A 13,035-nucleotide genomic window follows, 5' to 3' on the forward strand; every position below is an offset into this window, starting at 1 on the left:
GGATACTAAACAAAATATATAAAGGGTTGTAGAGAATCTAGAATAATTGGTGAGCAATGTCCCAATTTTGTTATAAACAAGTAGAGTATAAATTCCCATGTATGAAACCCCATACTGTGATGTCTCCAGTTATTTTACTGCAGCTACTCTAAAGCCATTCCCTTGGAATGGTAATCATTAACTTCCATGTTTTCTTGGTAGGTTATAATCTTTACAGTCCTAATCAAAAAGCCTTGGGAGCTTTGTCATTTTGGGCTTTCCAGGTCACCTTAAAAACAACAATAAATGATACTTAATACATCTCTGCCCCCTTCCTGCAGCTCAGCATCCTCTAGCACCATGCTGGGGTGTTTGGGATGAGCTGTGACTCAGAGCCAGGATCTGAAAAACATTGCATCAAAGAACTGGTTTTGAAAACAAGCAGGAGTCTGGTGCTTTGCACGGCATGGCTTAGTCAGCCAGTGACCACAGCATCCTGCCTGTACCGGTCCCAGCTAGTAACTGACACCCCTTGGGGAGGGGGACAGCGATGGAGGCGAGGGGAGCGCGTATGGAGTCTGACTACCAAATAACTTCCTTTGGTCTAGGTTGCTGTAGCAACCGTATCAATTATCAAACCACCAAAAGCTATTTCCTGGCAGCGTCTTCCTGGTGTCAAGAAATAGAGAAAAATAGTTTGTTTTCTCTTCTGAAGTCTGTATCTCTCTCTCTCTCTCTCTCTCTGCCTTTCTGCTACATCCAAATGAGATATTAATCTATTTTGCTTCAGGCCTCTGCATGCACCTCTCTTCCCTTTTTGTACCTTGAAAATAGAGAATTTTTAAGAGAGTCCTTTTTGGAAATCAAAATGGGACTTAAATACTCAAATCTGAATGAAAGGCAAGTTCTGAAATAGAGTCCCCTTCCCCTACCTTGATTTAAAAAAAAAAAAAGAAAAGAAAAGGCAGCAGTGCTGTTGATGGGTTTTTCTTTCTTCTGCCCTGTGCTTCAGAAAACTGCTGGGGCACAATGCTGAGTTATGCCTACAGGGGAGAAAGAGCATAGTTTCCCAATGAAGTCCATGGACTTTTTGCTCCCAACTCCATGAGGTGCTTTTAAAAGTCCCTCCCCTCTGATTGGAAGTTGACATGATTTTGGGTAGTGTTTCACTTGCAAAAAAAGCCCACAGAAAGATGAGCTTAATGCACTAGAAACCCAGGTTGAAACCCTTGGTTGACTGGAAATCGGTGGGTGTGGGGTAAAATGCATGGTGCCCGGATGGAAACCTAGCCTCTTGTCCATTAGTCAAATAAACTCCAAGTCAAGGAAGGTACAGCATAAAATATGAGTTAGTCGTTCCTTTGGCACTATAACCTTTATTTCGTCAATACCGACAAACATTTGGGCATCAGAGTGAACTTAGCTAAGTGAATGCACAGAGCTTCATGGCTAAACTGCCAGTATTTATATAAGTAAAATGACCTCTGAGTGCTCAGCTGCTGTGAATCAGCACGGCTCTGCAGAAGCTAATGGAGTTGTTTGCTTTTGGCATCATATGAAGACCTGCCTTTAATTTATAAGCTCAAGTAATGGAAATGCTTTGCCTGTGCCTACGTTTTGTAAACAGTAAAATATCTTGAATACATATATATAATTTTTTTAAAAAGCAAGCTAAGAATCTCAAAGGTGGCCAAGGGGTGTATATGTTTGGATGTAATATGAGGGAAGAAGAACAAATAGTCCCTCTACATATTCCCGTCTTAGCAACAAGTAAAGGTGAGCTCTATGTAATTATGTAGCACAGGATAAATCAAAGATAAAGCAGGAATAATGATGAAAGTCAACGTAAACAAAAAGAGATGTATAATCATATAAAATGCATGTAAGAGCATAGGAGGGAGATCACTCCAGGCAGGAGTGAGGGGAACAGGCTCGCTGACACCCACAGAACAACCCCCAGTTGATCCCAACTTGAAATCTGGCCCCCTTGACTGGAGGATGGAGCAAGTCCAACTTGTACCAGCAGGGAGATGTTCCCTCCTGCTCCTGCTGTAAGCCCTGCTGATGTTCTCCCTCTTCTCTTCCGTCTTCAGGCCACTTCCATTTTCCGTCCTTGCAATCTGTGCAAAGAACAATGTTTGGCTGTTACATTCTGTTCAGCATTTAGGTCCTTATTAGAAATAAACTTTGCCACCTAAGATCTCTGATCCCAAATATGTGATGGATCTAAGAAGGTCTGGTCAGACTCTCCAGGTATCTTGTGTGAATTTGGGCCTCTTAGTCTATATTTTGTAGTCCCCCTCCCACCCTCTACCCTGACTCTCCCTCCCTCCCTCCCCAAAAAGTAATGTCTGCCTTTCTAGATGCTTCACTTCAGAAGCAAACCAGTTCTGATTTTTCATTTGGGCAGACAAAACAGGAGGCTAATGGCTTGCTCAAAACATTGGTCTCTTGAAAAGTCAATGAGACCAAGGCTAACAAAGACCAAAGCGTTTGTCCCCATGAGAAAATTGTACCAGCATAAACAAAGGCATGGTTGCACCAGCAAAGTGCCCCCACCCTCCCTCGCTGACCATTCCTCTTCTAATATAAATGTTTCTTTTTAAGGTTAGCTTAGCCTTCTTTAGGCTTATGCTAAACCAGAAAAACTGTTGTTCCCTTTGGGCATGAAAATTGTATCCCCATGTTTTCTCTCTGCCAGTGAAACTGCATTGCTACTCCTTTCTCATGTAGAAAAGTCCCCACCATGGCTTTTGAAAATGAGACATGGCATCCATCTGCCCAGCCACATGCAACTAAGTGTGGCAAATCCTGTGCTTGCTCTGGCACCAGAGGCAGCCTAGCCATGGCAGCACAGAGCTCAGCAGGATCAATTGATCTGTGCCCAACTCTAGGCTGCTGCAGTTAAACTGTTACCAGCACCTAGGCTCATTCAGGTACCTCTGCATTACCTTGCAATCTGTACAGCAAGCTCCTAAATAATTAAGATCCTTTAAAAAAATTGCCTTTGGTTAGATGTAAATGATTCTTTTTTGACAAAAAGAAATAAATTTCCCCTTTCTCTCCAGGTGGTGGGGAGAAAGTATCCAGCACAGGAAGTAAATAGTGAATGCTCTCTCTCCAAAGAAATCTAAGGAAGTGAGGTGTCCAAATCCCATAAACTCCCAAGCAGATTTTGTTGTCTCCCCCAAAACTCCCACAGAGTACTTAGAAAACCCTAGCCAATAAGCCTTATCCTATGGTAGCCACACTTTGCTAGAGAATTAATTCCTACCTACCTACTTTAGAAAACAAACAGCTTGATCGTCATGAGTGTGTTGAAGGCGATGCTTTTTGCAAACAGGACTCTCAGGCCCAGCACAGTCACAGACAGCATGTTCACTATCTCTGGGTTTTGTTCTGTGGACAAAACAGAAAGAAAATGGTAGCATGGTCAGCATGGGGCCTAGTGAGGTTTTGCCTGGAGTGCTGCATTCAGTTTTAGGAACCGCATTTCTCACAAAAAAAATGAGTAACTTAAGAGTCAATCAAAAAGCAACAGAAATGACTAGAGGTCTGGAAACATGACTCACAAAGTACAGCTGAAAGAACTGGAATGATTTAATTTGGAGAAGAGAAGGCTGAAGGGTGGTTATAAAGAGGAAGGAGATCGATTATTCTCTACCGCCGCAAGGGAGGGTAAAAGGAATAATGGTCTTAAAATACAGCAAGAGAAAGTTAGATTGAATATTAGGAAGAACTTTGTCACTTCAGGGGTCATTAAGCACTGCTGTAGATCACCTAGAGGGGTTGTAGATTCTCCATCCTTGGACATTTTGAAGGTTAGACATAGGCAAACAAGGTTCTTTGGGTGAATCTAATACATTTTATCACAGCAACTTAAATAGTTGGGGGAAAATTTCTGGCAAGCTTTTTTTTCCCCAACTATTTAAGTTGGTCTAATAAAAGATATCAGATTCGCACAAAGAACCTTGTGTGCGTATGTCCTTAGACCAGCACGGCTACAACCTACACCCCTGAAGGTTAGACAGACATTTGCCCAGGATGGCTCAGTCAGGGAGGTGGACTAGCTATGATCTCCTGGGGTTCCTTCCGGCCCTACTTTTCTATGATTTATGTCAGTGGAAAATAAAAGATGCAGCTATACGATTGTCTATGTGTATAATACAAGCTGGGTGGTGGGTGCACAGAGAGAGACGAAGGCTTTTTAGGCAAACGTAGATGGACACAATATTATTCGTATTGAGATTAGGAACTCCTAGTTGTCCATCTTGTATTTATCCCGAGTATAATTACTGTTGGGAGCAAACGGGAATGAAAGAACAATTGCAGACCACTGGTGTTCTGTCAGTATTTAAAACTGTTATTCTGCAACCAAGGAATTGCATTGGCAAATGACCTCAAAACCAAAGAATTTCCCAAGCTCTCTATTTTATTTTGGTTTTGGTAACGAACCTTCAGCAGTGGCTTTTGAAACATCACACGATTTTGGCGTTGTTATGGGCTCACTTCCAGCTGTAGGAAGATAGAAGACTTATATCAGTAGTAAAAATGATAAAACTAAACATAAGAATATATATTTCCCCCCATTAGTGAATCTAAAGATCATGTTGAAATTAATTTTGAGGTTGTTCAACAAATGGCTTAGTTTTCCATGGCGAACGTTAATTTGTCATTGAGAGAACCCAAAACAGCAACAGCAAAACAACAACATGATTTTAGCTAAAGGTTAGTTTTCTTTGGTGGCTGGTTTTTTGTTTAGTTTAGTTTGATTTCTGTTTTGTTCTGTTTTTTTACCAAGCACTTCTGGCAATAAATAAATAAATAATTTAAAACCTGCAAATATAATATTTTCAGCCTAAAACTTTGACCTCCCAATAAAAAAAATTCAAGGAAAGAGGACGCTATTCACAAAAAAAACTTCTTGGTCAATAAGAAACCAAAATCAGAGCAAAAATGTTCAGCCAGCTCTTATTCATTGGCTGAAACAAGTATTTTTGCCATAAATCCCATCACCATATGCCATAAATCCTATCACCATACTTTATTGGAAGTGGGAAAATGTAGACCTGAATCATACCTCAAGGCTTAGGTTTTCAATGGTGCCCAGTAAATTTGGATCCCATTGAAACTAATGGATACATTTGTCTGTGAAAACCTGAGCCACAAACAAATATTTTTCTATGTAAACTCCATGAAAAGTGAAAAGATAACTTTGCCCCAAAAAAGAAACATTTAAAGTGGGTTTCATGCTTGAAGGTTTGAAACTGACCCATGCTTCACATATTTTTTAATGATTATAATTTTTTTGTTTAAAATAGTGGTCAAAATATAATCTGAATAGTTAAAATCCATTATTGGCTGAACACTTCATTTTAGATAAATTTGAAATTTGTTGTTAGAATTTTAATAAGAAAGTCTTCTATAAAAATGTTAATTAAAATGTCATATTTTCCATGACAACTAAATTAAGGGGGGAATGGAGAAATTTTCATTCTCTGAAGAATCCATTTTTCAATATATAAACATTCTGTTCAAAATCTTTAATCACAGAGACAAATTCAGAAACATATATAACTGTCTTAAAATGCAACAAGTAGCTAAGGAAAAAGGACACTTGTACCTCTAGGCACCTGTCTTCATCTTTCAGTGACAACATTTTTCTTTTGTTCCCCACTATGTGTGCTTGACTGGTTCTGGTTGGACCCGAAGAAAAATTTCTTGCATTCAGAAACTTGTCCACCTCTTTCCCAGCTACACATCACCCTAAGAAACCCTTGCCTTTTGCAAATCAAGCCTTTCACACCCATTAAATGTCCAGATAGAAAAAATCCTGGTAGAAAATGGTATCCTTAACTACCACAACTAAAATGCATCTGGAAATGGTTTAAAAATTTAAAAATTCACATTATAAACTATAAATCCATACCTGACTGCGACTTCATTGCATTAAAATTCTTATCACTGTGTCGAACAAAGCACTCCACCTCATCATTTTCATTCACCTCAACCACTTTGATTGCGCTGTATTTCCCATTAACAGAGAGAATAGGATCCTTTTGTTCATACACAACTTTATGGGAAACGCCAAAGTGGAATGTAACGTTCTTGGGGTAGAAATCTTTCGCTAGACATGCAGCTTTGACTTGGTTCCCAGGTGACGCTTTCGATTTCATTAGAAGGACAGATGGTTCCTTAGGATCACTTTCTGAAAAAGAAATCTGGATGGTTACATTTGTAATTTTTTATTAAACCCTTCAGTAGGTGGGAGAGAAGTAAAAGATAATTGGGCATAGTCCAAACTTCTATAATTTATACAGATCCTAACTATAATTTTTCACAGAAACAGAAAATAGTAGCAAGAGATAGCAGAAGAAAGAGAAAATGAGGGAACAGAAGTATAGAAGGGTGTATGGGAGTTAAGGCTGGGATTTGCATAGGAGCCTAAAGGACCAAGGGAACTGGAATTGCAGGCCAAATCTCAAGACTGGATATTAGCAGTGATGCCAATATTTTTATGTCCTTAGCTCATAACAGGATAAGGTTTTGTTTTAGTTGTATGAATTTTCTCTCCAGTGAGTAATAACATGGAGGTGCTAAAATAACAAATTCGTCTTAACACATGGGAAGGAAGAAACTCAAAAGAGTGATTTACATTCTGTATTCGCATTCACGTGGCACCTGAAACTCTGACTTTCTCAGTGTGCTGGAAGGAAAGTTCCTCATGATTCTGATCTTTTTCTGATGTGGCCAAAAGTCATAACCATGGCAATAACGGCAGGAAAGAGAGTTAAACTGTGAAGGAATCAGCTCTGTTACATTAATTTGTTTCTGTACCAACAATGCCACTGAAACTGATGGGATTATCTATGGAGAAAAGAGACCGCACTTTTGAAGAGCAGTAAAAACTATCCCTTACTAGATCTCTCCAAGTCTACGGAGACATTTCCAGTTCTATTAAGAATGATAATAGTTGAACTAGCACTTTGGATGGGTTTTTCAAAGCACTTTCCAACTGTAAATTGTACAATCTGATTCTCCCCACACTTAAGACTGTGGAAACTCAATTAATTTTCATGGGGTAACTCCTGGCTTACGATGGGGGGGGATATTTAGACCCTCATACCCAGGCATTTATGCAGTATGAACAGTAAGCCAGAGCCCCTCTCCCCACCTGATTTAAATCAGCATTGCTTCACTGGCCCATGACTGAAAATCTTGCCAATGGAGAGAACTACCACTGAAAATGTGATGAAGAGGCTACTTACTGTGCTCAATGGAAACCTTGGTGCCTCTTCCAAAAAGTAAATCTTTTGATCCCCATGCACAGTGCAATATTGCCAAGCACATAACTCAAGAGACTGTTTACAAGAGTTACTTCAGAAGAAGTCAAATGGCACAAATACAATGGAGAGGTTAAGATCCATTTGACACGATGTAATGGAAAGGATTAAATCAAAGAATATTGAAGAGTGGTTTTCAACCTATTTTCATGTGTGGACCCCTAAAAAATTTTGAATGGAAGTGTGGACCCCTTTGGAAATTTTGAATGGGGGTATAGACCCCTTTGAATTGTAAGTGTGGGTATTCACATGCTTTTGATTGATCATAGTCATCTTTCATGGACCCCTTTGACATGGTCAGTGGACCCTTAGCAGACAGTGGACTCCAAGTTGAAAACCACTGATATAAGAAATGCAACATGGCTGTCCTTTACCAGGTTTAACCAAAAACTCCAGAAATGAAAGCCATTCCCTCTAGGAATATTTTACTTTATCACAAATCATATAACTGAATAGCTTTTGTTTTAGGAATTACTTGATAGGATGGCTCTTAGACCACTTGTGTGAGCATTTTGGTACCTGTAATCACTGCTCAGCCTCCATAATACTGACTGAAAAAATAGAAACATGTTTTCAAGCTTACTCCCTTTCTTGCTGAATTGGACTCATGCCAATATCTGTATGTATTTTTCTTCCTGCGGTGCTTATCAAAGTGTTTGCCAGTTATGTTAACAAAATGGCTACCATAATGTCTCACCAAAAAGGCAATTTTAAGGAAACGGAAACATTTTTATGTACATTTCAACAGACATTGCATTTTTTTTTAAATGACAAGTTTGTAATTTTAAAAAATTCCAAAAATGAACATTTTCAGAAAGGTAAAAATAAATATTCATGGGAAACATTTTGACAAAGGTGGCCTTTGGTTTTGAAAGAAAACATTAACTTTAATTCTGAAAAAAAAGAGGTGAGGAATGAAGAGGAAGCAGGGTGGTGGGGAACTATATGCAAAATACTTATTTGGCTCCCCTAATCAAATTGTAGGTTTCCCCCCCAAAAAAAATATTAGAGCATCTGCAGTAAGCACCCAATATGAAAAGCCCTTCCAAATGAATTCTGCTTGGAAAATAGCCTGAGGTATATCAATTTTTGGCTTAACTTCTGGAATTCAAGAGCTTGATTCTGATAGTCTTCCATAGAATAGTATTTGAGTCTGTGTATAGTCCTGTTGGATACCATGAGACTTTTTGTGGAATAAGGTGGCAATGAACATGAGGTTATCAGGGTCTTCCCTGAAAGTTGGCATTTTCAAGGGAATCTGAAGGATTTGAATGTCAAATGCTCATAGAATTTCACACTAGACATATCAGTTCTGTGGGTGAATTTCCCTCCTATGCAGATTTTGCCTTCCTAGTCCAGCCAAGCAAAACTTTTCCTATAGTGAACCATATTTAGCTACTAATATTTTCATTTTCCTTTGAAAGCCTTTTGACCAGAATTTTTCAAAGCAGCCTGAAGGAACTGGGAAGAGGGAACCGAACCGAAATTCCATGGGAGGTGGGTGCTTAATTCCCTTGGGCTCCAAACCCCACAATTCCCCCTCATTTATGAGAAGCTGTAAAGTCATGGGAGTTTTTTGCATGAAAACAGGTAGGCATGCAGTATCCAAATGGATAAGGCATCTTTAAAAGTGTCAGCCTGAAAGCAGAATCTCTCCCCAATACCAGGTATTTTGGGCATCCCTTTGGTATTTTAAGTTACTTGCAAGGGACAGCTTCTGAAACTGCAGTTCCTACCCCCTACCTGCCCTCTGAATAATGTGGTGGTTCCTGAGGGTAGTCAGTTTTTGTTGGGCATCAGGATTCGTGCACTGAAACCAAGTCACAGTTGTGTGAAAATATTACCTCCTCAGTGAAATTTAAGCCATGAAAAATACTTACTTGGTTCCACTGTTAGCTGAGTCCCTTTGCCGAATATGAGTGGTGATGTAGCACGGTTGCAGCAAGTGTTACAAAAACAGTTTGCTTGGAGAGTCCTTCCTTGTTTCCTTTCTACCTGCACTGACTCAGCCTTGCAAGAAGACTTCAAAACGGTGTTGTTCTGTTATCAGAATACACCATGCAGGCTTTTATGTCCCAATCTGTGGTGTCATCAAAGGTCTGAGCAGCACACCAGATTGTATGCACTGGGACAGATCCCATCAAATGGCGTAACTTCATTTTCAGCAAAAGGAGCTGTGCTGGATTACGTTCTCTGCAGATCAGGCCCACCCTGTCTGTTGATTGACATTGAGGGCCAGGCTCATAGGTTCCAGTTTACACCAGTTGGGATATTGTTCTGTGATGATGGTGTTGGGTTGACTGCCTTGAGGTGGGGAAATGTGTCCCTGTTGTTTCTAGCAAAGCATGTTGATTTTTGCCAACTGGGTATGGCTCACCTGACTCTAGTGTAGTTACATTGGCAGAGAATTTTCTCTATGTATGTATATATGTATGTATATCGGTATATTTACATAATATTAATTTGCCAGCAAGACCCCCAAAAAATTGTTAGCCCTTTTTTCTAGCCCACTAATGAATTAAAGTGTTCATATATTCCAAAGTATAATTGTAATGGTGCTTTCAAAGAAAAAGAAATCAATGAGAAATGAGGACTTGTTAAATGCAAAAGTTCACACAGTATAGACAAAACTTAGAGTTTTCCCTGCATTTAACTATCCCTTCATTCACCCCACTGCGGGGAAAAAAACAGAAAAAAAGTACCCTATTTTAAATAAAACTGAATGTCTGGATATTTTAAGTGATGTATGAGCAGAGATTTTCAAAGTGTTTCAGGGAACTTAGATGCATAGGCTATTAACTTCTTGAGAAGTTCTTGAATATCTTCTATATGAAGTATTCAGAGGTTAGAAATTAGGTCAGGCTGATATTTTTCAAGGTTTTTAGGAGATTTGGGCACCAAAATTCAATATTTTGAATTATTATTCAAAATTATTCAGGGGGAAAGCAGGGCAGGCCCTACGAGGAGAGGCTACGGGACCTGAACCTGTTCAGCCTTCACAAGAGAAGGCTGAGGGGGATCTAGTGGCCTGTTACAAACTAGTCAGAGGGGACCAGCAGGCATTGGGGAGTCCCTGTTCCCCTGAGCACCGCCAGGAATAACGGTCACAAGCTGGCAGAGGGTAGGTTTAGGCTAGATATCAGGAGGTGCTACTTCACGGTCAGGGCGGCTAGGATCTGGAACCAGCTTCCGAGAGAAGTGGTACAGGCTCCTACCCTGGGGATTTTTAAGAGGAGGTTGGGTGAACACCTTGCTGGGGTCTTTGACCCCAGTACTCTTTGCTGTCATGGCAGGGGGTCCGACTAGATGATCTACTCAGGTCCCTTCCGATGCTAGAAACTATGAAACTATTTTGTTGTAAGCAGGGTTTCCAAATGTTACATACATAAGAAATGTCTAAATGACTTAGAAACTTAAGACTGATTGGCTTTCACTTTTGCGAAGTTTATCTCCAATTCATTGTACAGCTTTGGAAATTGTAATCTAGTCACTTTGCATTTAATTCCATTATATGATGCTCCTGGCAAAGAAATAGGAAAGGTGAAGTAGTTGATACAGAATCCAAAGAACTGAAAAGATAATACATGGTCTGAAGAAGGCAATGGAAGATGGCAGACACACAGACTCATAGATTTTAGGTTGACAGAATAGTATAACAGATGAAATCTAGGCCTCGTCAAACAAATCTGGAATTTGTGCAGTCCAAAATGCCATAAACTTAAGTGACCTGCATGTCTGCAGTTCTCTTTAGTTACACTGGGACAAATAAATTAGGTAATGCAGACCAAGAATACTTCACTTCAATGGGTAGTTGGATTGAATTATACCAGCTAGGGTATAAGCATTGCTGCTGTTTACCTCTCCTGTTTTTATGGTTTCTATCAGTGATGGTGCAACTAACTGCTCCTAAAATGTACATCAGTATGGAAGACTTAATTCTACTTCTTTCCCATAAGGATGGAAGGTTTACTTACCTCTGAAACTCATTGCCACAAGGGGCTGAGATTTTAACATTCTTTTTAAAGAATTTTTACAAAGGGATGGACACTTCTGCAGATAGAGACAACGGCCAAGAAAGTGAGGATTGTCGTAACAGTTCACTTGCCTTTTTTTTAAAGAATAAGTAACTTTCCCATCTTCAATACTGATATATAAATGCTTTTCATCAGATTTTCAAAGATATGTAGGGGGCAGACATCTGGGCCTAATAGAATTTTCAAAAGCATCTAGGTACTTCAAATCCTATTGCTTTCAACTGAAATAGAGTGCAGATTTTAAAAAGGTATTTGAGCTTTTTAAAAACAGATCTAGATCTTGCTGTATATTTTGAAAATTCCCTGGGTGCCTGAGTTGTGAAAATGGGATTTCAGATTTCTAAGTCATTTGAAACATTTTACCCATCATGTGGAAAGACTTCCTTTGCTGTCATTTTCTGAGCAGAGCAGGATATTTTACAACAATTAAATCAATATTTTCTGACTGTGCAACCACGCCATAAAAATCTCACTCATGTAACTCTGAAATACTTACGTGGCTCAACTGTCAGCATGGTGCCTTTCCCAAATATCAAAGGCCATATGGTAGCACGGTTAAAATGGTCCCTACAAATACTTTTATGTTTTTCCTTCCTCCACTGAAATCTGGAACTGCACAAACTGAGTCTCTGAACCATGGTGATATCTCCCTGTTACAGTTCTAGTTCTTAAAAAAAACAACCCAAAGTTTCTCTATTTTTCCAGTGACAAAGAAAGGCAGGATCCGAGCATCATTTTTCTTTCATAGGTACAGCCCATCTACCAGTCCCATCTTCTGAAAAGTTGAATCTGTTTTTAATGCTTAGATTTTAGGGCTGCAGCCTTCAAAATCACAGAATCCCAGTGCAATAGGTCTGTTAAGGGACCGTAGAGGTGAATTTAGTCCCATCTCCTGCACAAAGGCAAGAATTGATCTGGACATTCAAAGCATGTTCGTGTCTAGGGAGTCTTAAGCTTCTAAGTCATTTAGACATTTCCGATGTATACAAAATCTGGAAACCCTGCTTACAGCAAATCTCTTAAGGAGTCTTGACAAATTCAGTCCAAGGTTAATAACCCATTTTATTTTCAGGGTCCCAGAAAAATGATTTATGCTTATTATGTGGATATAAGGATTTACCTGGTAACACTGTTAGCTTAGTGCCTTTCCCCAAAGTCAGAGCTACATACTTGCAGAGCTAGGGGCCCATGTCAAAACTTCTCCTAAGCCACCTGCCTTCCCCTCAGGCCTCCATCCTGACCTGATTGTAAAATAATGCCAATCCATCAAAGCTAAATGGAGCTGAGAAGTCCTACACCAAAGCTGACCCAAATGCTGTGATCTTGCACCAGGATAAATCATCTTACATCCCCTGACTTCGCTGGGGCACCTGGTGCTTAGGGGCCAATGCCAGGATACCAGTTTATACAGCTGAAAACATAGCCCATTTATCCCAATGGATTTATGTTGCCCTGTGCCAGATGAAAACCCATCCCTAGGTCTTAGCTGAAAAGAAAATTTTCAAAGATCCTAGATACCAGAAAATTCTCACTATGGAACCATGTAGAAATGTCTATCCCCCAACACATGCACACACACATGCACCCACCCTTTATTTTGATTGTAATTAAAAATATACAGATCTTGTACTTACTTGCTTCCACTTGGAAACAGGACCCACTTGCAAAGATGAACTGAT

General features: G+C 39.7%; 1 protein-coding gene and 1 gene segment (V, D, J or C); both read right to left on the minus strand.

The window, feature by feature from the left end:
* LOC149862559 (T cell receptor alpha chain MC.7.G5-like) overlaps positions 1-13,035 on the minus strand; it is a 259,667-nt gene that overhangs the window by 157,701 nt on the left and 88,931 nt on the right. The gene's annotated exons all lie outside the window — the stretch shown is intronic.
* Positions 1,350-9,420, minus strand: LOC149862561 (T cell receptor delta constant-like). The segment is given in 5 exon segments: positions 1,350-2,099; positions 3,258-3,378; positions 4,435-4,494; positions 5,909-6,187; positions 9,203-9,420. Coding segments are annotated over 3 exon segments (423 nt in total).

The sequence above is a fragment of the Crocodylus siamensis genome, chromosome 6 (assembly GCF_052110815.1).
Source record: "Crocodylus siamensis isolate JL-2025a chromosome 6, ASM5211081v1, whole genome shotgun sequence".
In the NCBI taxonomy this organism is placed as follows: domain Eukaryota; kingdom Metazoa; phylum Chordata; order Crocodylia; family Crocodylidae; genus Crocodylus; species Crocodylus siamensis.